At 46.1% G+C, this 26,295-nt stretch overlaps 1 protein-coding gene across 5 annotated transcripts in view; it reads right to left on the reverse strand.

The window, feature by feature from the left end:
* brca2 (BRCA2 DNA repair associated) overlaps nucleotides 1-26,295 on the reverse strand; it is a 131,382-nt gene that overhangs the window by 7,894 nt on the left and 97,193 nt on the right. For 4 of the 5 annotated variants that reach the window (XM_038818061.1, XM_038818059.1, XM_038818057.1 and 1 more), the window contains 4 exons: nucleotides 24,892-25,090; nucleotides 11,717-11,883; nucleotides 8,243-8,381; nucleotides 2,467-2,723 (listed from right to left, as the gene is read on the reverse strand). In XM_038818061.1, coding sequence (XP_038673989.1) covers nucleotides 2,467-2,723; nucleotides 8,243-8,381; nucleotides 11,717-11,883; nucleotides 24,892-25,090 — 762 coding nt within the window. The remainder of the gene's footprint in view (nucleotides 1-2,466; nucleotides 2,724-8,242; nucleotides 8,382-11,716; nucleotides 11,884-24,891; nucleotides 25,091-26,295) is intronic. The other variant, XM_038818060.1, reaches the window with a different exon arrangement.

The raw sequence follows: 26,295 nt of genomic DNA on the forward strand, positions 1-26,295 counted from the left end.
GTTTAAAAATCTGAAACACAATCCCATATCTTCTAATGGTGCCAGAGGATTTTGTTTCCACCAACTGAAGCAGGCAGGTTTGGTTTAATCCAAAAGATGATGGGGGTGGAACAGGTCAATGTCCGTCAGCACAAAACAGGCAGTTAGTCAATTGTGAATTGGAACCTTCTCAATGGAAAAGATAATTGGGCCGGGAATAAAACGGTTTGTCAATCTGTTGTCAGTTTTGCACACCGAGGGCAGCACAGTGGCGCAGTGGGTTAGCATTGCAGCCTCACGGCGCCGAAGTCCCAGGTTCGATTCCGGCTCTGGGTCACTGTCCGTATGGAGTTTGCACATTCTCCCCGTGTTTGTGTGGATTTTGCCTCCACAACCCAAAGATGTGCAGGCTAGGTGGATTGGTCACACTAATTTGCCCCTTAATTGGAAAAAATTAATTGGGTACACTAAATTTATTTTTAAAAAGCTTTGCACACTGGCAGTCAACTTCACTCACGGAGTCAGATACCACAAAGTACTCAGTCTAGAGTATATGCTAATGTCTGTGGGGTAAGAGTATAAAATCTGAATAGATGAACTTGGTGAAAGTGACGTAGATTTATCAAACCATGAATGGTAAATTGAAAACATCACCCCTTCAGTTACTACGCTTTATATAGCTGTTTCAAAGAGGTTTGAGCTTGTTGGTCTCATTCCAATCCACTTGTGCAAATTTGGCATTATATTCACCCCCTCTCTGAACAAACTATTGATGTGTCTTTTTGTGCAAGCCCCCACTTCCCTTTGATGCTCCCAGTGATGGTGCAGCCCCTAGATCTTCAAACCTCATCTCTTCGATCAAGCTTCTGATCCCCACTCCTTCCTGACTCAGCATCATTTCTCCCTCTTATCTGTGCAGTATGTTAACAGTAAATGGATTGTACAAATGAAAATTGTTGCTGTAAGATTAAGGGGAAATATAATTTTTGTTTTGTATGTGTATCCACTCTGTCCAGTAAAAAAACAAGTTAAGATAGTAAACTTTGTCAGTGATGCTATCTGATGAATCTTTCATTAAAAAATCCCTCTTATTTAAAAAGAATGATCAATGTTTAAAATGTAAAGCCAAATACCATCATTTATTGCAGTGTAATAGTATGGAAAGGAATTTGTTATGTTATATTCAGTCTCACTTATCCCATATCCCCCCCGTGTTCCCTTGTACAAGTGCGCATATTTCTACCTTAAATATGAAACTCCTAGACATTTAGAAGGATTTTTCGACTTCACCTAAATGGATTACCTACTAATGAAGTAGAGTTTTGTTGAAAAGGGCATATCTAGGAAAAGCACTGTTATGTCTATATTGAAGGCTACAGATAAGCAAGTCTCGAAAGACATAATAATAATAATCTTTATTAATGTCACAAATAGGCTTACATTAACACTGCAATGAAGTTACTGTGAAAATCCCCCAGTCCCCACACTGCAGTGCCTGTTCGGGTACACTGAGGGAAAATTCAGAATGTCCAATTCACCTAACAAGCACATCTTTTGGGACATTGTGAGACCATTTTAACCACCAGGTACTGTTTGGTAGCATCAGTCTGTGGAACCACCGGCAAGAAAAAAATGGAAAATTACCGAGAGGTTTAAGAATGGTACAAGACTGTTCACTAAAGCAACCAGTGATCAGTGCATGAGTTAGAGCAGAAGAATGTGACAAATGAGAAGAATGAGAAACTGTTAACACCTGATAACTCTAGACATGGGCAGAGAATTAACTTTTCTGTAAAATCAGAAGAATCGGGAATTCAAGTTTTGAATTGTACTGTTGACGTAAAGGTTATATTTATCTCTATTTGTAAACCCGTTAATAAAGCCATTCGGTAGAAATGTTTAAAGTCTTGGATAGTCTCACCTCTGTTGGTGTAAAGGCTTACAAAAAGAAAACACCCAATACTGTGCAAATCAATTTTGGTTTGGAATACTGCAAAGCCAAAACCATTCCAGTTTTAATATTGCTGTTTTGATCATCAATAGAAAAGAGAATGCTTTTGGAACAAAGTACATCAAGGTTCGCCCTACGAAGGGCGGCACGGTGGTGCAGTGGTTAGCACTGCTGCCTCCTGGCGCCGAGGACCCTGGTTCGATCTCACCCGCACAACCCAAAAAGATGTGCAGGCCACGCTAAATTGCCCCTTAATTGGGAAAAAAGAATTGGGTACTCTGAATTTATAAATAAAGAAAGGTTTTGCCCTATGTAAAATAGTTTTAGTATAGTCAGGATGAAGTATTAGCATTGATAGGGCTTAACATGCTTGCTGCATCTTATAAATCTCTGTTAACACTAATATGGCAGGAGATTTGTGCTGATGAACATTTCAGTTTAAGTCAGTTTGAAACGATAAATAGGCTTAATATGGAAAATATCTTATTTTATTACCAGATTACTGTATCAAATATAGTAATTTTCAAATACTTTACCTGCACAGAATTTTTTAGTTGAGTGTACTTTTCCCGAAGATGTCCTTCTTTTGGATTAGCAGAAAGGCTGGAAAGATCCCCTGTGAAAAGTATAGGAATACCCATGCAGCTATCCAATGTACACTGTAAGTTGCTTGCAACAATTAAGATACCTGGCTTGACGATATCTTCCAAAGCTAGCTGATTTAAACCTGTCCAAACTTTCACAGCTACCAGATTCTGATTTTCATCAGCCAGGTACAGAGTTGTAGGTGGACCTGCAAAATGGTATAAAAGGTAAGACAAATCAGCACCATAATGCTCCCTTAATTCACCTCCGAGAACCTTTCACCACCTAAATGAGGTGTCACTCTTGTTTGGACACTATGAGTATCCTTAGAGGTCCAAAATGGTACCCAGTGTTCTCACACACTTCTGGTATAAGTTGTTCAGACACGACATTGATATGGGTATTAACATGCAGTGAGTGCCACAGAGGTTTGTAGACCAGGCAGATCATAACATCACTCCTAAGACGACTGACACCAGTGCTGCGATTTTGAAGTTCAATGTACCAGCCAACACCCTCTCTTAAGCTTGAACAGCAAAACATACACTCAGCAGCAGGAAGACCACCCTCACAAGCATTATTCATCAACCACTTTCAGTGCAGTTGCTGATTGATTGCTACTAGTTGTTGCAATGAGTGAACAAGTGTTTGGCGCTTTTTTATTTATTTATTTATTATAAATTTAGAGTATCCAATTCATTTTTTCCAATTAAGGGGCAATTTTAGCGTGGCCAATCCACCTACTCTGCACATCTTCGGGCTGTGGGGACGAAACCCATGCAAACACGGGGAGAATGTGCAAACTCCAAAGGTCACTGAAAGGGGCAACACAGGTGGAGAAGGTAGTCAAGAAGGCATATGGCATGCTTGCCTTCATTGGTCGGGGCATTGAGTATAAAATTGGCAAGTCATGTTGCAGCTGTATAGAACCTTAGTTAGGTCACACTTGGAGATAGTGTTCAATTCTGGTCGCCACATTACCAGACGGATGTGGAGGCTTTAGAGAGGGTGCAGAAGAGGTTTATCAGGATGTTGCCTGGTATGGAGGGCACTAGCTATGAGGAGAGGTTGAATAAACTTGGTTTGTTCTCACTGGAACGAAGAAAGTTGAGGGACGACCTGTTAGAGGTCTACAAAATTATGAGGGGCATAGGCAGAGTGGATAGTCAGAGACTTTTTCCCCAGGGTAGAGGGGTCAATTACTAGGGGGCATCGGTTTAAGGTGCGAGGCAAGTTTTTTTAATATATATATATATATATATATACACACAGAGGGTAGTGGGTGCCTGGAACTCGCTGCCGGAGGAGGTGGCGGAAGCAGGGACGATAGTGACGTTTAAGGGGCATCTTGACAAATAGGATGGGAATAGAGGAATATGGACCCCGGAAGTGTAGAATATTTTAGCTTAGACGGGCTGCATGGTCAGCGCAGGCTTGGAGGGCCAAAGGGCCTGTTTCTGTGCTGTACTTTTCTTTGTTCCACACGGACAGTGACCCAGAGCCGGGATCGAACTTGGGACCTCGGCGGCGTGAGACAGCAGTGCTAACCACTGCACCACCGTGCTGCCTCAAGTGTTTGGTGCTTCGTTGAGTTCTTTAAAGCAGCTGAAGTCTACAGGAAATGGTGTAATAGGTGAAGAACCTTGTCTTGATTTCAAGGATTCAGCACAAACCAGTTGCTCTCTTACATGGGTGCAATAATAGGCATTCCCTTTTGACTGACCTACGACTGGGAGAATGAACACACAGTATATCACAGAAGGGGGCCATTCAGCCCATCTTGCCTATCCTGACCCAAAAACATCCAGTTACCCTTTCTAATCCCATCTTCCTGCACATAGCTCACAGCCCAGAAGTTTACTGCATTTAAGGTGCAGATCCAAGCACTTTTAAAAAGAATTTAGGGTCTCTGCTTCCAGCAGCAACTCAAGGAGCGAATTCCAGACAGCCACCACCCTCTGTGTAAAAAGGTGTTTCCTCATGTCTCCTTACTTTAGTCATTTGTCCTTCAGTAAAGACATTCTCACTGAAATTTGCAATCTGCTGCAGTCACAACTCTGAGCAGGGCAAGAACAGCATTGTCAGTGGCTGCGAAAGTAACCCTTTCTGGGACTTTTATTTATGGGTTCCTTCCAGCCTGTAGCTGGGGATATTTGCAACATCTTGCAACTTTCTATTCACTGGTGCACAAGGCAGGCCACTGCAGCTCTCCGTTTAAAGAGAGCGATTACATTTAATTCTCTCTTGCCAGAGAGTAGAAGGCAGATGAGTACATGGCTACTAACTTTGAGTGGGGAAGTTGCAGCTGGCCTTGGAAGATGACAGTGTGCAGCTCCTGGACCACACCATTTTAACATAGGTGCCAGTAGTTTGGACTGGCTGGCTTACAGCAACAGCCATGCAAATTTATGCACAGAGAGGATTGAGAGACTCCTGAGGGAATCCTGCTACCGGGCCATCATTTTGAGCGGGTTGCCTGAAGGCGAGGTCCCACAGCTAGCCACCCTCCTCGCATCGCAATTCAACCCCATGACCAGATTATCTGGGATTTCTCTTGACTTACCGAAACCTGAAAACAGAAACAGCATTTATTCTATTTTGATGGGAATTTGGAAACTCCAGAAACAAGTTTAATTTTAATTCAGCCATGTAAATGCAAGGAACATAGTAAATAAAGCTCTTGAGCTGAGGCACAGATGGACACATGGTAGTCTATCATCATCATTATAGTGGAAACTTGGCTTAAGGTGGGGCAAAATGGCAACTCAACATTCCTGGATATACAGGGCACGATTTTTCGAAATGGAGACAGAGTGTTCACGCCGTCGTGAACACCATCGTGGGCGCGGACAGTAGTGCTGGAGCGGTTCACGTCTCTCCAGCCTCCCTTCCTGGCGCCAAATGGGCGCTGCGCCAACCCGCGCATGCACAGTTGGGCAGCGCAACCCTCAATCCTCGCTGTGCGTAAATTTGCATGGCGAGGGATTGGGAATCACTTCCTGGGAGTTCAAGTCTGTTGCAGTTCAGATCAGGCGAGAAAACATAGTCTCCCAAACACAGAATCTCGCCCTCGGTTTTCCTATCTAGGCCTCTCATAATTTTGTACACCTCAATTAGGTCACCCCTTAGCCTTCTTAGATTTAAGGAAATCATTTCGAGGGCGGAAGGCTCCCAAGTGTCTATAAATGAAAGATGAAGGGCATGGGGACTTCCTCAGCGCGCCGGCCCCGACGCAACATGGCGTAGGGGTTCAGGGGCCGGCCGTGTAATAAAATAGGGCCGGGGCTGGAGAGGCCGGCCCACCAATTGGTGGGCCCCGATCGCGGGTCAGACCCCATCGGAGGCACCCCCCCGGTGAAAGAGCGCTTTTCCCCGCCCCACAGGCCGCCCCCTGACCCTACGCGCAGAGTTCCCATTGGCTGCGAGCAGGGGTGAACGGCGCCGGCAGGACTCTGCCATTTCCGGACAGCCGCTCCCATACGACACGGCATGGGAGAATCGCGCCCACAGTTTTCAGGCAGGAAAGGGAGGGGGATAAAAAACGGTGGGATCGAGCATTATTGATTAAAGAATCAATTACAGCTGTGAGGAGTAATGATATACTAAATGAAGCATCAAATGAGGCAACATGGGTTGAGCTCGGAAATAAAAAGGAGCAGCCACACTGCTGGGACTGTACTATCGAGCCTCAAATAGTGGAAGGGAGTTAAAAGAGCAACAACATAGACAGATCTCGGAGTGCATAACCAATAACCGATAGGGCAATAATCGTTGGGGACTTCAACTACCCTAATATCAACTGGGATATGAACAATGTGAAGGGCAGAGGGCGTACAATTTTTTAAAAATGCAGTCAAGAGAACTTTTTTAGCCAGCACATAATGAGGCCAATGAGAGGGAACCAATTCCGGGTGGCACAGTAGTACTGTCGCTTCACATCTCCAGGGTCCCAGGTTCGATTCCTGGCTTGGGTCACTGTCTGTGCGGAGTCTGCACATTCTCCCCATGTCTGCGTTAGTTTCCTCCGAGTGCCCCGGTTTCCTTCCACAGTCCAAAGATGTGCAGGTTAGGTGGATTGGCCATGACATATTACTTAGTATCCAAAATAAAAAGGTTGGTGGGGTTATGGGTGTAGGGTGGAGGTGTGTGCTTAAGTGGGGTGCTCTTTCCAAGGGTCAGTGATGGGCCAAATGGCCTCCTTCTGCACTGTAAATTCCATGATTAATTCTAGATTTAGTCAACAGGAAATGAAGCTGGGCACGTGGATGAGCTAGCAGTGGCGACTTTGACCTTAATAAGAGTTAGATTTAGCATCATTATGGACAAGGACAAAGATAGAACAGGGGTAAAAGTTCTAAATCGGAGTAAGGCAAATTTTACAATGCTGAGAGATGAGCTGGCAATACTGGACTGGATACAGCTATTAAAAGGTAAAACTATCGGGCAGCACGGTGGCCTAGTGGTTAGCACAGCTGCCTCACAGCGCTGAGGTCCCAGGTTCAATCCCAGCTCTGGGTCATTGTCCGCGTGGAGTTTGCACATTCTCCCCATGTCTGTGTGGGTTTAGCCCCAACACAAAAATGTGCAGAGTAGGTGGATTAGCCACGCTAAATTGCCCCTTAATTGGAAAAAAATAATTGGGTAATCTAAATTTATAGAAAAAAAAGAGAAAAAGAAAAAAAAGGAAAAACTGTTATTCAAAGGTGAAATTCTACAGGCACAGTGTAGACATGTCCCCACAAAGGAAAAGAGTGGTACTGCCAAATCAAGAGCTATAGAATCCCTACGGTGCAGGAGGCAGCCATTTGGCCCATCAACTCTACACCGACCCTCAAAAGGAGCACTTGACCTCTGTCCACTCTCCCGCCCTGTCCCTGTGCATTGATCATGGCCAATCCATCTAACACGCAGATCTTTGGGCTGTGGGAGGAAATCAGAGCACCCGGAGGAAACCAATGTGGATGTGGGGGAAACGTGCAAACTCCACACATAGTCACCCAAAGCCAGAATCGAAACTGGGTCCCTGACGCTGTAAGGCAGCAGTGCTAACCACTGTGCTACTGTGCCACCCCTGGGTTATCCAGATGCATATAGGCCAAGATAAAGCAGAAAAAGAAAGCTTATGACCGTCACAAAAGACTTAATACTGTACAAAGCCTCGAGGGATACAGAAAGTACAGGGGTGAAGTAAAAATGGAAATTAGGAGAGCAATAATAATAATAGTAATCGCTTATTGTCACAAGTAGGCTTCTGTGAAGTTACTGTGAAAGCCCCTAGTCACCATATTCTGGCGCCTGTTCAAGGAGGCAGGTATGGGAATTGAACCCGCGCTGCTGCCTGGTTCTGCATTACAAGCCAGCTGTTTAGCCCACTGTGCTAAACCAGCCCTTAGTGCAGATACCCCAAATAGAGGATACAAAAAAATACTGGCAGATAAAATGAAAAATCCTGGAAAATGCAATTAAAATGAGCGGCTAGTTTCTTTTTTCTCATTTTTGGCCGGCACAGACACAATGGGCCAAATGTCCTTTTTCTACAGCATTGATTTCCCATGGTTCTATTTCTATGGTTCTGGTCAACCTTGAAAGCTGCTTTATATAACCAAATGACGCCTTACAGAATAAAGATCATGACAGGGCATGTATATATATGTGCTCTGTGGAGCCAAATGGCCATCGCCAGTCCCAAACTTTGAACCTGGCAAAGCAGTTCCCACTGAATGATACCTGATTTTCCCAAAATGTGGATCACATATCCTGCTAGGTCCACCTCTCTGCAGACAGTTCCAAAGGATGGATCAAGGAGCATGCTATAGGTCACTGCCTGCCTAGGTTGGTAGAGTTGTTCCAAAACTTTGAGAGATGGCTAAAAGGAGGAACAAAATGCATTGTAAGATATCAAGATATTTACAGTTAAAGAAATTGTCACATTTAATTTCTGCCATCCAAAATGGTCATAAATTTCCCATTGCGTCATTCATTAGCTCTTAAATGAATTGAGGATTTGCAGGTCTTCTGCTCCAATTAGAAGTCTGTCCCATACATTGATTGCTCTGTGTCAACGGAAACTTCTTGACATTGTTCTAAATTTGTCTTTTACTGGTTTGAACTGGGAAAGGCAGGTGCAACCAACTGGAGTATTGTGTACAGCTTTGGTTTCCATATCTAAGGAAGGATACACTTGTTATAGAGGAGTTTCACTACACTTGATCGCTGGGATTGTTATATGGAAAGAGATTGAGGAAACTGGGCCTATATTCTCTCGAGTTTGAAAAAATGAGAGGTGATCTCATTGAAACTTACAAAATTCTTACAGGGCGTGACAGGGTAGTTGTAGATAGGGTCTTTCCCTTGGCTGGCGAGTATAGAACCAGGCGGCAGAGTTTCAGAATAAGGGGCAGGCCATTTAAGACTAAGATGAAGAGGAATTTCTTCACTCAGAGCAGTGAATCTTTGGAATTCTCTATCCAAGAAGGATGTGGAGATCAATCTTTGAACATGTTCAAGTCAGAAGTTGAAAGATTTCTGGATACTAATAACATCAAGGGATAGGGGGATAGCGGGGACAATTGGTGTTGAGGTAGATGATCCACCATGATCTAACTGAATTGGCGACGTAGGCTCGACGGGCTGAATGATCCACTCACTGCTCCTATGAACCTGTGGCCCCTTGTCCTACTCTTGAAGCTTTACTCAATCAAGTCTAATGAAAGTAGCTGTGGAAATGAGGACTTATAGCAAATATTGGTTGTTAGCTTAGACATGGAAATGGAGACGAAAGATTCAAGGAAGGGAAAGGAAGAGTCAGAGATGGACCATGCGAAGGTGAGGGAGGAGTGAAGGTTAGAGGCAAAATTATGAAATTTACTAGTTTGGATTGAGAACAGATGTCATTAATGTACTGCAGAAACAGGTGATGGAGGCAGCCTGTGCAGAACTCGAATAAAGAATATCCCAAAGAAAGGCAGATGTAATTAGGGTCAAGTTGCCAGTTCTTGATAAATGGTCACAATCTGGTAAGTTAAAAATCTTCTCTCCACGGATGCTGCCAGACCGTTGGAGTATTTCTAGCATTTCTTGTTTTACGATTTCCGACATCACCAATATTTTGGCATTGGATTATAATTAGAATCAATGTGGGTTTCCACAGGGACACTTTTCATTCGGAGCAAATATGAAAGTGAATCCTCCCCCCGCCAGCTGCTAAATTCTCTGGCGCCGGGGATTTGGTGGGGGTGGGAATCATGCCGCGCTGGTAGCGGCCCCCCGGCGATTCTCCGGCCTGCGATAGACTGAGTGGCCGCCTGTTTTTTGCCAGTCCCGCCGGCGTAGAGTAGATACTTACTGGCGGGACATGGTGGTGCAGGCTGGCTCCAGGGTTCTCGGGGGGGGGGGGGGAAGAGAGAGAAGAGAATCATCTGGCCCCGGGAGGTGCCCCCCCACGGTGGCCTGGCCCGCAATCGGGGCCCACCAATCTGCGGGTGGGCCTGTGCGGTGGGGGCACTCTATTCCTCCGCGTCGGCTGCTGTGATCCTCCGCCATGGCCGACGCGGAGATGAACCCCCCACCTGTACATGCGCTGGGATGACGCCAGCACATGTTGGCACGCTCACGCATGTGCCAACTCACGGCGGCCGGCAGAGGCCCTTCGGCACCTGTTGTTGTGGCGCCAAACCCCTCCCCCGCTGGCTGATGCGGCGCAAACCACTCCGGGGCCAGCCTAGCACCTAAGTGCGGAGGATTCCGCAACTTTGGGGCGTCCTGACGCCGGAGTGGTTCACGCCACTCTTCGGCGCCGGGACCCCCCCGCCAGGTAGGTGAGAATCCCACCCAATATCTTTTATTCGTTGAGCGCTTTTCATCTTTGTTTATTGAATGATGGCACATGCTTAGAGCAAAGTACCTTAAGAGCGTAGGTTTAACATTTTCCTATGAAATTTGTGCGTATCTCAATGGTGTGACTGCTCAAATTTCTAGTGGACAACACTGTTTGACAAGATTGTCTCTCAAATACTATCTTTTAAAAAAAATAAATACATTTAGAGTACCCAATTCTTTTTTTCCCCAATTAAGGGAAATGAGACAATTTAGCGTGGACAATCCACCTAACCTGCACAATTTTGGGTTGTGGGGGAAGAGACCCATGCAAACACGGGGAGAATGTGCAAACTCCACACGGACAGTGACCCGGGCTGTAAATACCATCTTTCAAATCTGGAATGACCAGGGATTGAGTACAGGGTGCCATAATGCACTGCAGATGGGCTAAACAAGGGCCAAGAGGGAATTCCTGACTTCACTGGGGAGAAGTCCTGTCGTCTGGACTGCTGACCAATCTGATTAGCTGGCTGCTTCCAGCATCAAGTGGTCGCTGTTGGGACTGCAAGAGGAGAAGGAAAGCCCATGGACCCTGCAGCCAGGCAGTCTGGGTAGGGAGGGTTTGGGCAGGTGGAATTGTGGGTTGAAAGCTGCTGATGGGTAGAAAGAAAGGTCAGGATAGAGTTCCATCGTCAAGGAGCTTCCCCCCGATCCACTTAGCAGCCCTGAAGATAGAACCCCCATTTTCTTCCCACTCTTTGACAAAATTATTTTAAGTGGGCTCCCACCATCTACCTACACCAAAAATGTTATGACATGCAAAGCGTATCATAAGGGTCAACTGGCTTAGTAACAATTTTGATTGACTCTTTATGATCTATTTAAACACGGCAGGCAGGCTGCCAATTTTGGTGCCCACCCATCCTCCCTGACACTAGACATCATTTATCGGAGATACAGTGGCCAGAACTGAATCAGTTCTCAGGATATGGTCTAAACAGATAATAAATACTTTGACCACAATATTAAGTGGATCAACTACTTAATTACAATCAATTAGGAACTTTATAACGTTTAGCTGAATTGGGCCTGCCAATATCGTGTGCACCAAGCCTTCATGTTTGCAATCCACTGAATTACTTATTTTATCATTTCACATTTGCCTGTCCAAAATCTATTCTGCTTAACTGATTTAAGCAGTTTTCTAATTTTAACAAAATGTAAACATATGAACTGAGAAATCTCCAGTTACGCTGGCAACAAATATTACAGGTTTATTGGTTTTAATTGGACGCTTCCATTTTTGTTCAATTTACATGAAATTAACTCACTTGAAAATATTACATATATTTTCAATTTAATTTGTTTCAATATTCGAATTACCTGCAGCTGCTGGTATCTAGTTTTCTTTGTAGCAGTCAACTGCAGCTCAGCACGACTTAGCCGACTCTTGCACGATGATGTTGTCAAATAATAGATCCAATACCTTCCACCCTCCTTCAGCAGGGAATGTAGTTCAGCAATTGGGCGCCAGACGTTTAACATATAGACTATTTTGTAAGGAAAATAATTATGAGGACAAGTTACATGAATCTATACCTTGGAAGGAAAGATAAACAGTATTATGCTTCTAAAGTATCAGGGACAGTAACAAGTGACCACTATTTTTTTTTTAAGGAGGGGGACACACATGGGGAGTGGCAATTCAGCCCATCCATTCCACATGGGCTCTCTGCAGAACAACGCAGTTAGTCCTAATCCTCCATTTTATTCTTGCAAGCCTATTTCCCTCAAGTACCTATCTAGCTTCTTTTTTAAAATCATCAATCATCTAATCATCTCTGCTTCCACCACTCTTGCAGGCAATGAATTTCAGGCCATTACCACTTGCTGCATAAAAAGGTTCTCGCATATCCCCTTGCTGCTTCCCTTGTCCAAAACCTTAAATCTGAGTCCGCTAGTTCTTTTACCATCAGTTTGTGGGAACAGATTTTCTTTCCCTACTTTATCCAATTATGTTATAATCTTGTAATAATTTATCAGATCTCCCCTCAAACGTGACTCTCCTCTGCACACTCTCAAGGTCCTTCACGTTCTTTCTAAATCATGGTGACTAGAATTTGATGTAATACTAAAGTGCATTCCTGTTTCTGCACTCAATACCTCTATGTATGTAGCCCAAGATCCCATGTGCTTTGCTAGCCTGTCTTTCAAGTAGTTGAAGGCTACCGCCTCTTTCCAGTCATTGGCAATAGCGTCATGCAAGACTGCCTGCAACAGGTGACAGATTTCAGTGAGGACCCCCATAGTCAAATGGAGATGTCACACACATTGTTCCTCACGGAGGAACCATAGAAAGGTTATGGTGCAGAAAGAGGCTATTCAGCCCATTGTGTCTCCATGGTCACAAAAAAAAGAGAAAAAATAAACTAGCTGCCCATTTTAATCTCATATTCCAGCACCTTGTCCATTGCCTTGCAGGTTACAATGCTTTAGATACAGATTCAGCTACGTTTTGGGTTTCAGCCTCAACCACCAATTTGGACAGTGAATTCCAGAAGCCCACCACCCTCTGGTGAAAATAATTTTCCTCATGTCCCCGCTAATCCTTTTATTTTAAATCTATGCCCCCTGGTAATTGACTCCTCAACTAGGGGAAACAAAGTTTTCCTGTCTGCCGTATCTAGGCCCTTCATAATTTCGTACACCTCTATTCCAAGGAAAACAACCCTAGTTTGTCCAATACTCTAGTTGCCGCTTTGTCTGAACTGTATAAAGATGCATTCCTGTTTTTGCACTCTTTACCTCTATTTATGTAGCCCACGATCCCTGCAATATCCAAGCCCGGACAGCATTCTTGTAAATATCCTCTGCACTCTCTCCAGAGCAATTATATCCTTCCTGGAATGCAGTGACCAACACTGTACACAAAATTCATTATCTCGCCCAAGAAAGGAAAGCATTCCACATGTTTTCTTGACCGCCTGTCCTGCCACTATGCTTACTGTATCTATTATTTCTTGACCGCCTGTCCTGCCAACTTCAAGGACTTGTGGACATGCACTCCTAGGTCTCTCACTTCCTCAGCGCCTCTCAATATCATCCCATTTATTGAGTATTCCCTTGCTTGGTTTTCCCTCCCCAAATGCATTACCTCACACTTTTCCAGATTGAATTCCGCCTGCCACTTCACTTCCCACTCAACCAAACCATTGATTCTCTGGGTCAACCAGAACAGGCCAAGATAAACCAAAAAGAAAATTTATGACAGACACAAAATATTTAATACTGTAGAAAGCCTCGAGGGGTATAGAAAGTACAGGGGTAAATTAAAAAAGGAAATTAGGAAAGCATGAGTGCACCCGAAAAAATATTGGCAGATAAACGCAATGAAAATCCTAAGATGCTTTACCAAAACATTAAGAGCAAGGGAATAACTAAGGAAAAGGAATGTCCTATGAGAGTTGATCATGATATCTTCTGAATCAACCCACAACTGATTTGCAGGGTTCCCAATGAGTACTTTGTCTTCACGAAGGAAAGGGATGATGCAGACATTCTAGTTAAAGAAGAGGCGTGTGAAATATTAGATACAATAAGCATAGTGAGAGGGAAGTAGTGGAGGGACTGGCATCCAGATAAATCACCAGGGCCAGACAGATTGTGTCCCAGGCTGTTGAAGGAAGCTAGGGAGGAAATAGCAGAAGCTCTAAAGGTCACTTTCCAATCCTCAATAGATCAGGAAAGATCCTAAATGATTGGAGGTCTGTAAATGTTGTACCATTATTTAAAAAGGGTGGGAGGGATGAGTTAGAAAACAATAGGCCTATTGGAAACAATTCTGAAAGGCATGATAAAGTGTCACTTAGAAAAGCACAGGTGCATCAATGATAGTCAGCATGGTGTTAGGGGAAGGTCATGTTTTACTAACTTGATAGATTTTTTTGAGGAAGTAACAAGGAGCATTAATAAAGGTAGTGCAATGGATATTGTCACATGAATTTCAGTAAGACACTGACAAGGTCCACACAGCTGACTAGACAGAAAAGTGAGATCTCATGGAATACAGTGGAGGGTGACAGATTGGATCTAAAACTGACTCAATGACAGGAAATGAAGGGGTGTTTTTGCCAATGGAAAATGGTTTCCAGTGGTGTTCCACAGGTTTCAGTCTTGGGGCCTTTGATGTTTGTTGTATATATTAATGATTAAGACTTAATGTGGGAGGCATAATTGGGGAAGTTGTAGGTGACAGGAAAATTAGTCATGCTGTCAATGGTGATAGCTTTCGACTCCAGGTACGTGATGGAAAACTCTCTGATTGTCCGGATGAGTGCAACTCCCAACAACACAAGAGGCCTGACACCATCCAGGTCAAAGCAGCTCACTTGATAGGCACCCCGTCCACAAATACTTATTCCCTCCACCACCACCACAGTCGCAGCAGCTTGTAGCATCCACTGTTGTATAAGGGAGGTATTCACACTCTATATGCAAAGAGATGGGAATACATTATGGTCTCTTTACAGAGAGGAACAGCAGAGTGAGCACACAGCTTTGCCAGGAACGCAGGCTTCAGCCATGATTCAGGGTGCTATTGAGTGCATAGCACAGTGGTTAGCGCTGTTGCTTCACAGCACCAGGGATCCGTGTTTGATTCCCGGTAGGTGTCACTGTCTGTGCGGAGTCTGCACGTTCACCCAGTGTCTGCATGTGTTTCCTCCTGGTGCTCCGCGGAGTTCCCTCCCACAAGTCCTGAAAGATGTGCTTGTTAGGTGAATTGGACATTCTGAATTCTCCCTCAGCGTACCCGAACAGGCACCAGATTGTGGCGACTAGGGGATTTTCACAATAACTTCATTGCTGTGTTAATGTAAGCCTACGCGTGACACTAATGAAACTAATTAGTATAATTGTCACTTTTCAGTAACTGCACAAAATTCAGAGACATACTGCAGCTACAAAAGGTTCCACTCCCTCAGCATCCAGCTGGTTTGCGACCATACTCAACATATTGCAATGGTCAGCACCCACTATCCTGGCAGCAGTTCTGACTTTTTTTTCTGTGCCAGTCTGCTGTAACATTAGCATTTGTACCACCATGAGAAACCAAAGTGTGGCTACTGGGTGATGAGCTCGCTATTGGTATTGGAGGTGGTAGAGGCGGGCACGATAGCATCATTTAAGATGCATCTGGACAGGTATATGAACGGGCGGGAACAGAGGGAAGTAGACCTTGGAAAATAGGAGACAGGTTTGGATAAAGGATCTGGATCGGCACAGGCTGGGAGGGCCGAAGGGCCTGTTCCTGTGTTGTAATTTTCTTTGCTCTTTAATTCATGATTCTATAACTCAGCTCATGTAGGTAGCATGCATATACTTAGAGTCATAGTGCCAAACAAAATGCCATCCAGCAGACTATTGGGCAGCTTAAGGGGCACATACGCTGCTTGGACGATGCTGGAGAAGCCGTATCATACTCTGCAGAACTTGTGTAACAATTCGTTATGGTCGTGTACAACCTTGCTATCAAGCGCTTGGCCACCAAGTAAATAGTGGTTAGCTAAAGAATGAATTAAGAGGCGGTGGCAACCAGCAAATCCCCCTTTCCAGCCTGTCTGTATGTGACAAACGCATCTGACTAGGATACGAGCAGTAACAACCCCAATTCCTCAACAGCAATCTTAAAACTTTATAAAATATTTGATAGGGGGGACTTCCGGTTGCGGTGATGCGGAGCTAAGCCGTACGTTCGGTAGCTCCCGCTATTTTCGGTCTTTTGGGCTCTTTTAAGGGCCCGTTGTGGTGCTGGTTGGACTTTTTCCGGTGTGGGAACACATCCACTGCGCTTTTCTGCCGGTGGATGAACTGGACCAGGAGCGGAGCCGTTAAAAAAATCGGCTTTGGAGCAGAGAAAGGTGCGAGGCAGGAGAAACAAGATGGTGGCGGGCGGGGAGCCGGCAGTGTGGCAGCAGTGGGCGCAGGAGCAGCAGGAGCTGCTTCAGAGAGCTGAAGGCTGAGCTTTTGGAACTGCGTAAGGCCTCGCTGGACAAGCTCATGGCGACTCAGACGGCCCAGGGTGCCAAGATCCGGGAGCTACGGCAAAAGGCCTCGGAGAGCGAGGACAAAATCCTAGGCCTGGCAGTGAAGGTGGAGTCGCACGAGGCACTCCACAAGAAATAGCAAGCGAGGCGGGAGGAGATGGAGAATCGCTCCCGTCGGAAGAACTTGCGGATCCTGGGCCTCCTGGAGGGGCTGGAAGGTTCGGACTTGGTGGCCTATGTGGCTGTGATGTTGAACTCGCTCATGGGCGCAGGGTCATTCTAGGGGCCCTTGGAACTGGAGGGTGCCCATCGAGTGCTGATGAGGAAGCCCAAGCCGAATGAGCCGCCCAGGGCGGTGCTGGTCCGTCTTCACCACTTCATTGACCGTGAGTGTGTGCTGAGATGGGCAAAGAAGGAGAGGAGCAGCAAGTGGGAGAATGCAGAGATTCAGATTTATCAGGACTGGAGTGCGGAGGTGGCAAAGAGAAGGGCTGGTTTTAATCGGACAAAGGCAGTGCTTCACAAGGGGGTGAAGTTTGGCCTGTTACAGCCAGCATGCCTCTGGGTCACTTACAAAGACCATCAGCTCTACTTCGATTCCCCAGAGGATGCCTGGGCCTTCGTCCAGGCAGAGAAGTTGGACTCGAACTGAGGACTGATGTACATAGTCCGGAGGCTTTACCCTCCGTGGTATCCTTTCGTTTTTCTGGTTGTGGTTGTTAATGTCTTTTTGCCCTTTTTTGTTGTTGATTTTTTGCGTTTTTGGGGCTCTTATTTATTCATTTTGGTGCTTTCTTGTTTTATCGCTGGTGGAGGGCTGGGGAGCTGTTCGCGGGCCCGTTGGGTCTTTTCCCCGTGTGTTGGGTCGGGGGGGCAGGGTCTGAGATGGAAGTGCGGGCTTTCTTCCCGCGCTGGAGGAGCAGTGGGCGGGACCGGCACTGGGAGGAGATCGGAGTACTTTTGGTTATACCGAGGGACGAGACAGGGGTGTCCCTTGTCCCCCTTGCTCTTTGCATTGGCGATCGAACCCCTGGCCATGGCGTTGAGGGAGTCGAGGAACTGGAGGGGACTTGTGCGGGGTGGGGAGGAGCACCGAGTGTCGCTTTATGCGGATGACTTATTGCTATATGTGGCGGACCCAGTGGGGGGAATGCCGGAGGTGATGAGGATTCTCAGGGAATTTGAGGACTTCTCAGGGTATAAGCTCAACCTGGGTAAGAGCGTGCTGTTCGTCGTGCACCCGGGGGACCAGGAGGGGATTGGTAGGCTCCCACTAAAAAGGGCGGAGAGGAGCTTTAGGTACCTGGGAGTCCAGGAGCTGGGGGGCCCTACACAAACTTGGTTGTGTTGCACTGGGGAGGGTCATTGGGGTGGCGGGAGCAGCCAGGGTCAGCAGGAGTCGGCTGACTTATGGAAGTACGATGGAAGGGATTACGCAGCTGGGGGGGGGGGGAAATAGGGGGGAGGTACCGGGTTGCTGCTGGAGGGGCTGAAGGGGAACTGCTGGCGATGGGGGCAGTTGGGAGGAGGGTCTACTACCGTGGGGAACGGGCCTGGGGGGGTTTTGCCGTTTTCTTTCTGCGCCGGTGAGCCAAGGGAGAGTCATGGCTGACCGGCGCAGAGGGCGGGGGAGAACTCCCCCGATTCGGCTGGTCACATGGGACGTGAGGGGGCTGAATGGGCCAGTGAAGCGGTCCCAGGTCTTGGCGCACTTGAAGGGGTTGGGTGCGGACGTAGCCATGCCCCAGGAGACGCACCTTAAGGTGGCGGACCAGGTGAGGCTGAGAAGAGGTTGGGTTGGGCAGGTGTTTCACTCAGGGCTAGATGCGAAGAATCGAGGGGTGCCGATTTTAGTTGGTAAGAGCTTGTCGTTTGTGGCGTTGAGTGTGGTGGCGGATAGCTGTGGCAGATACGTAATGGTGAGTGGTAGGCTTCAAGGGGAGTGGGTGGTTCTGGTTAATGTGTACGCCCCCAATTGGGACGATGCAGGTTTCATGCGGAGAATGTTGAGCCGGATTCCGGACCTGGAGTCGGGGGGCTTTGTTTTGGGAGGGGATTTCAATACGGTGCTGGACCCAGCTCTGGATCGTTCGAGGTCTAAGACGGGCAAGAGGCCTGCGGCGGCCACAGTGCTGAGGGGGTTTATCGATCAGATGGGAGGGATAGATCCTTGGAGGTTTTTGAGGCCAGGAGGTAGGGAGTTCTCCTTTTTCTCCCATGTCCACAAGGCTTATTCCTGGATTGATTTTTTTGTACTCAGCAGGGCGCTATTCCAGAGAGTGGTGGGGGCGGAGTATTCGGCGATAGTCATATCGGACCACACTCCGCATTTGGTGGACCTGGAGCTGGGGGAGGGGAAAGATCAACGCCCGCTGTGGAGGCTAGATGTGGGACTTCTGTCAGAGGAGGAAGTATGTGGGCGGGTCCGTAGGTGCATAGAGGGGTATTTGGAAGCTAATGATAATGGGGAGGTGCAAGTTGGGATGGTCTGGAAAGCGTTGAAGGCGGTGGTTAGAGGGGAGCTGATATCTATTCGGGCACACAGGGAAAGGGGTGAGAGGGCTGAGAGGAAGAGGTTGGTGGAAGAAATGGTAAGGGTGGACAGGAGGTATGCGGATGTCCTGGACGAGGGGCTTTTGAGGAAGCGTCGTAGACTCCAAGCGGAGTTCGATATACTGACTACCCGTAAGGCGGAGGCGCAGTGGAGGAGGGCACAGGGGGCGGTATAGGAGTACGGGGAGAAGGCAAGTCGGATGCTGGCCCACCAGCTCCGGAAGCGGGAGGCAGCGAGAGAGATAGGGGGAGTTAGGGATGGAGGAGGGAACCTGGTGCGGGGTGCTAGGGACATTAATGGGGTGTTCAGGTGCTTCTACGAGGAGCTGTACCGGTTGGTGCCCCCTAGGGAGGGGGGCGGGATGGACCGCTTTCTGGACAAACTGGAGTTCCCAAGAGTGGAGGAGGAGCGGGTTGAGGGGCTGAGGGCCCCAATCGAGTTGGAGGAGCTGATCGAGGCGCTGGGGAGCATACAGACAGGGAAGGCACCGGGACCTGATGGGTTTCCGGTGGAGTTTTATAAGAAGTTCTCAGACCTGCTGGGCCCGTTGTTAGTGAGGACCCTGAATGAGGCGAGGGAGGGGTGGGCTTTGCCCCCAACTATGTCCAGGGCAATAATTTCACTGATTCTGAAGCGGGATAAGGAGCCCCTCCAGTGTGGGTCTTACAGGCCGATCTCGCTCCTCAACGTAGACGGAAAGTTGTTGGCTAAGATACTGTCCAGGAGGGTGGAAGATGTGGTCCTGCTGGTTATCCATGAGGATCAGACGGGGTTTGTGAAGGGGAGGCAGCTAAATGTCAATGTGCAGTGGCTACTTAATGTTATAATGATGTCGGCGGCGGAAATAGTAGCATCGATGGATGCAGAGAAGGCCTTCGATAAGGTGGAGTGGAGCTACCTGTGGGAGGTGCTGAGGAGATTTGGGTTTGGTGAGGGATTCATTAGGTGGGTGAAGCTGCTGTATAGTGCTCCGGTAGCGAGCGCGGTGACAAACGGGAGGAGGTCGGAGGATTTTCGGTTGTCCCAGGGGACGTGGCAGTCTCCCCTGCTCTTCGCGTTAGCAATTGAGCCCCTGGCCATGGCGCTGAGGGATTCGAAGACCTGGAGGGGGATTGTGCGGCGGCAGCGGGGGGGGGGGGGGGGGGGGGGGGCGCACCGGCTGTCATTGTACGCGGATGATTTACTGCTGTACATTGCGGATCCGGCGGGGGATGCAGGAGATGTTGAGGATACTTGGGGAGTTTTGGGGTTTTTCGGGCTATAAGCTCAATGTGGGAAAGAGTGAGCTGTTTGTGCTGCACTTGGGGGACCAGGAGAGGGAGATAGGAGAGCTCCCGTTGAAGAGGGCGGAGGGGAGCTTTAGATATCTGGGTGTCCAGATAGCCAGGAGCTGGGGGGCCCTTCATAGGCTAAACTTTTTGAGGCTGGTGGAACAGATGGAGGAGTAGTTCAGGAGGTGGGATGTGTTGCCACTCTCCTTGGCGGGCAGGGTCCAGTCGGTTAAGATGACGGTGCTCCCGAGGTTTTTGTTTCTCTTCCAGTGTCTCCCCATCTTGATCCCGAAGGCTATTTTTAGGAGGGTGAATAAGAGTATTCTGGGGTTCGTGTGGGCGCAGAAGGCTCCGAGAGTGAGGAGGGTATTCTTGGAGCGAGGCAGGGAGGTAGGTGGTTTGGCGTTGCCCAAACTGTGTCGGTACTACTGGGCTGCAAATGTGGCGATGATCTGTAGGTGGGTGATGGAGGGGGAGGGTGGCGCATGGAAGAGGATGGAGGTGGCGTCCTGTGTGGGCACGGGTTTGGAGGCACTGGTGACGGCCCTGCTCCCACTCCTCCCGGCAAGGTAGTCCACGAGTCCAGTAGTGGTGGCTTCCCTCAAAATTTGGGGCCAGTGGAGGCGGCATAGGGGGGAAGTGAAGGCCTTAATCTGGACCCTGATACGGGGCAACCATCGGTTTCCACCAGGGAGAATAGATGGTGGTTTTTGAGTTGGCATAGGACAGGCATCAGGCAGATGGGGGACCTCTTCCTCAACGGGAAGTTTGCGACTTTAGAGGAGTTGGAGGGGAAGTGGGGTCTTCCCCCTGGGAATACTTTCAGGTATATGCAGGTTAGGGCGTTTGTTAGGTGGCAGGTGGCGGAGTTTCCGCTACTGCCGCCAAGGAGGGTGCAGGATAGGGTGCTCTCGGGGACGTGGGTCGGTGAGGGTAGGATCTCGGCAATTTATCAGGTGATGCAGGAGGGGGAGGAGGCCTCGGTGGAGGAGCTGAAAGTGAAGTGGGAGGAGGAGCTCGGGGAGGAGATCGATGAGGGGACGTGGGCAGACACCCTGGGGAGGGTGAATTTGTCCTCTAATTGCGCTCGGCTCAGCTTAATTCAGCTGAAGGTGCTGCATAGGGCGCATATGACTGGGACCAGGTTGAGCCGATTCTTTGGGGGTGAGGACAGGTTTGGGAGGTGTCTGGGAGGCCCAGCAAACCACACCCATATGTTCTGGGCGTGTCCGGCTTTAGAGGGTTTCTGTGTGTTGTTAATTTATTGCTTTGTATGGGGGGGGGGGCTTTTGTTTCTGTTTTGTTTCTTTTATTGTTGGGAGAAAATTTGTTGTTGAAAAATTTGAATAAAAATCATTTAAAAAAAAAAAAAATTGATAGGGAAGTTGCTGTCAGGGCCCAACCCTGATCCCAGTCCTCGGCTCAGTTCCTGCCTTCCTTGAAAGTTATTAAGACTCTTGAAATGCATGTTTACCTTTATAAAACAACAAATGTCTGTTTATACAGTTATGAGCTGAGCAGCAGAGCTAAAAATGGGCTGCTTAACAGCACGTTACGACTTCATCTAGATATACCTATTAAATTTAACGTGGGCTTTGTTCCCAGTACAAACGATAACAGAGCTTTGGACATACAAAAAGGTGGATGCGGATCCATAACAGAAAATTCAGATTGGGCTGTCATGGTACAAGATTCTTTTGAAAAAAAATTAAAGACTGACATTTGCAACAAATTCTGCATGTATATTTTCTACTACCTTGGATAGCCTGCTTGACTCGGATCAACTTCGCTCCTGTCTCACCCTTAGCATCAACTCTTGGCCCCAGTCTCCCTCACCTTGCCCCTGCTCTTCCCACTCTCCAGTCATAGTGACTCAAACAGAATAGATGGCATTTTGAAGATGGCTCAGAGCAGGAAGACCCTCTGCAAACTAAATACGAGAGCAGCAGCTACTGTTGTGCCCTTTACATCCCCCAAACACAGAAAGCGGGTAAAAGTCACATCAAAATTGGCAGTAGATTGAAGAGGGAAGGTCTGAGTAACAGTTGCCAGGCCAAGTTGAGGACAGATTTTTTTTTAAAAAAAGGGCAGAATTCTGAGATCTAAAAGTCACAATTCCACCAAAGAGTGGGCGTTTTTAATTCTGCTTGACTGTAGGACAGAGTATAAATCAAAAAAATAATGGGGCTTGTAAGAAAGGAATTGTAATAATCATGGGCAATTTTAAACTCCATAGAGTGGATGAATCAAATTAGGAGAAGTGGCCTGAAGGAGGAGTTCAGAAAGTGTATTTGGGACAATTTCTTAGAACAATATGTTCTGGAACCTACCAGGGAACAAGTTATGCTAGACAATTAATTAATGACCTCTAGTGAAGGACCCGAGGTGGTCATTATATGGTAACATTTCACAATCAGTTTCAGGGTGAGAACTTTGATCTGAGACTAGTGTGTTAAACTTAAATAAAGGAAATTACAAAGGTATGAAGACAGGAGTTAGCCAAAATATAATGGAAAATAGGTTAAAAAGCGAGACAAACTAGAAGCAGTGATGGACATTTAAGAAGATACTTCACAACTCTCAAATATATATTCCATTGAGAAAGACATTGAAAATGGTGCACCACACATAGCTAACTAACAAAGTTAAAAATTGAAAATAAAGATGTACAAATCTCCGACGGTCGGTGATAGCCCAAAAGATGGGGGAAAATCAGCAATGGATAACTAAAGAGAGGGAGAAATTGGAGTATGACATAAAACTAGCAGGAAATATAAAAAAGTACACTAAAAGCTTCGACAGGTTTATCAAAAGAAAAGAGCAGCAAGAGTGAGCATTGGTCCTGAGGGGACGAGACTGGCAAATTCCTAATGGGAAACACGAAAATGACAAGGACTTTGAACAAGTATTTTGTATGTACCTTCAAAGTAGGAGAGACACAGTGTATCCTAATAGTGCAGAAGATTAAGAGGCAAAAGGGAGGGAGGAACGTAAAATAATCACAATCACTAGAGAAAAAGTACCGGGAAAACTAAAGGGATCAAGGGCTGCCAGGCCCCCTGGACCTGATGGCCCGAAACCGGATGCTGCAATGACTGTATTCTTCCAAAATTCCCTAGATTCTGGAAATGTCCCAGCGGATTGGAAAGCTGCAAATGTAACACCACTTTTCAAGAGGGGTGGGGAAGAGAACAGAAAGCAAGAAACTATAGGTGTCATGTCAATGGGGAAAATGCCAAATTACATACGAACATACTGAACTCTTAACTAAGACCCGTGGTTTAAAAAAAATGGACATACAAGCCAAAGATGGCTGTGGATATAAATTCCATAACTGACTGAATAATAATAATCTTTATTGGATGAAATTGAGAGACAATGGAACCACACTCTGTTTCCAGAGAAAGTCACATCAAAAGTCATACAGAAACTAAATACCATCTCCTGTGGAGATAATGGATCTGATTACCATCTCAGCAGAAATCCTGTGAGCAACGTCCGAGACGGGTTTGTGATTTTTTTTGCCTACCAGGAATAGAGAAAATGTTGGGTAAAAGCCAGCTGCAAAATTTGGTCAATGTCGACTAGGGCTGGTGTGTCAATGTGTGACACAATAGGATAGACTGCAGTAGATATCTGAAAGTTTTGAGGGTAACACTCTCATTGGTGAAGCAAACCAAATCAGCAAGGCCACAGCTAAAAAGGAAACAGGGCAGCTTCTCAGCCAAACTGCAGAACACTGGAATCTGACTTTTTGTGATCAATGTTGCAGGAAATTTGCTTTAAATGTTATTTGCAAGAATCAATTTAAAAAAAAGTAAAACCAACAATTGGGCAACCATTTTAAGCATCGTTGCAACAGCCTTTTGTTTGGGAAAGTAAAACAGGTTTAACGTTTTGACCTGGCTCCTATGTTCTACCCTTTATTAAGTTTGGTGATGAAAAAGGTTGCTACCCATGTCCAGTTCACGCACCACCTTTATACTTGCTGATCTATACTAGCTCCTGATTAAGCAATGCATTGATTTTAAACCTTTATGATTACGCGTGTTTCAAATCCCTCCATGGTCACGTCTTTCCCCAGCATTGTAATGTCCTCCAGTTCCACCACACCCCATGATATTCACACTCCTCTTATCCCTTTGAGTATCCGTTAATTAAATTCCTCCACCATGTTGCCAGTTGTCTAAGCCAAAGGTCTGTAAATCCATCCCTAAACTGCCCTTTTCTGCTCAAAACCTGTCCATTTGACCAAGCTGTGAACATCTGCCCGAATCTTACAATAATGACCACTGTCAAGTTGTTCTTATTAATACGCCTGTGAAGCACCCTGGGAGTCATGTTAAAGGTGTTATAAATACAAGTTGCTGTCATTAGAAGTTGAATATTTGATTCTAAAATGTTCACAAGCAAACTATTACACAATATTTTGTGACATACAACATGCACTTTTAAGGATTGCTTTCCAAACAAGAATTGGAGCCAGACAAACATGAGGACATTTATTGTGTGCTTGAAATAGATAGGTTACAACGACCCAGTGCAGGTATCGTTGGAATGTTGGTGCGTGTCAAATTCAGAGTAAAGTGCAACATAATCAAATTACACTTGAACAGCTTAATAATGATTCAATAATATCCTTACTGTAAATTAAATATGCATTGATTAACATTTGTACCCAATACTTGCCTGCATTACAGTCCTGACTTTTGTAGTCCACAACGCGCAGTTTCCACACAGAGGCAACATCTCTTTTTGTGTAACTATTTTCACTCTGATCATCCTCTAATGCTTTTCGGAATTCGGCTTCGATCTGGATTTGTTTTTGTTCCTTCAACAATTGTCTATAGTTATTCAGAGCTCTCAACTGTTGTTCATTCAAACAGGCCTGTAAGGTAACACAACTTTAATTACATATTCATCCTTCTATGGAATAACGGTATACCCACAAGACTCCAGAAGAACCCAGGTAATGAATCCTCAACACTGTAGGTCTGCTTGCCAAGACCAAAAAGCAGGACATGGTGATAAATGTCCCCCAATACAGTGGACCTGGAAATCTGTAAATTCCAAGTTGCAAACAGAAAACGGAGCGTTGTTGTGAAATAATGGAGGCTAGATTTCATAGAAACCTCAGTCCAATCAAACCCTAATCCTAATAATAGAAGAGCCGGTTACAAAACAGATGACTAAAAACAGGGGTTATCACAATAACACCCACATCTTTGGCATTCCCACCTTCAGAGAAACAGGTGGGGGGAAGCAGGTTTAAGCCCTGACATCTAGGGATTCTTGTAATCCAATATTGGATCTTACCCTGGCCAGACCACGGATCATTTGATACCCACATCATTAGATTCAAAGTGTTACAAAGGGTGTTGGAGCATGCCTAACAAATATGCAATCTGATAAGGAGGTGGTCTACACAAAGTCGATAAGGCGCCAGAACCGGAACAAATTCATCCAAAAGGATAATGAAGGAAGTGTGAGTGAAAACTGAAGAGGTACAGTTCATAATTTCCAATCACCTTCAGCTTAGTGTTGTGTCAGATCAGTGGAGAATTGTTAATGTTACATCCTTGTTAAGAAAAGGATACAAGGATAAGCCCAGGAACTATAGGCCAGTTAGTTGAACTTTGATGGTGGTTAAGCTCTTAGAAACACTTCAGTTGGGATAAAATTAATGGTATCTTAATAGACAAATTCTGGTTACTTAAGGAAAGCTGGCCCGGATTTAAGGGCCAATAATGTAGAAACATAGATGGAAGTCTAAAATTATAAAGAGATATTGATACATCAAGTTAATTGGCAAAAGTATGTCAAACAAATTTCAATATAGGCAAATGTTAGGTCAACAACTTTGGATCTGAAAAGGACAAAATAAATATTTTCTAAATGGTGATAAGCCCGAAGCAGTGGAAGTCTAAAGAGACTTTGGGGTCCAGGTAGACAGATCATTAAAATGTCATGAGCCAGTACAGAAAATAATTTATAAGGATAATGGAACGCTGGCCTTTATATCTAGAGGACTAGAATAGAAGGGAGTAGAAGTCTTAACTTCACCTATATGAAAGCCCTGGTTAGGCCACAAGT

This window comes from Scyliorhinus canicula, chromosome 14 (assembly GCF_902713615.1).
Source record: "Scyliorhinus canicula chromosome 14, sScyCan1.1, whole genome shotgun sequence".
Taxonomy (NCBI): Eukaryota; Metazoa; Chordata; class Chondrichthyes; order Carcharhiniformes; family Scyliorhinidae; genus Scyliorhinus; species Scyliorhinus canicula.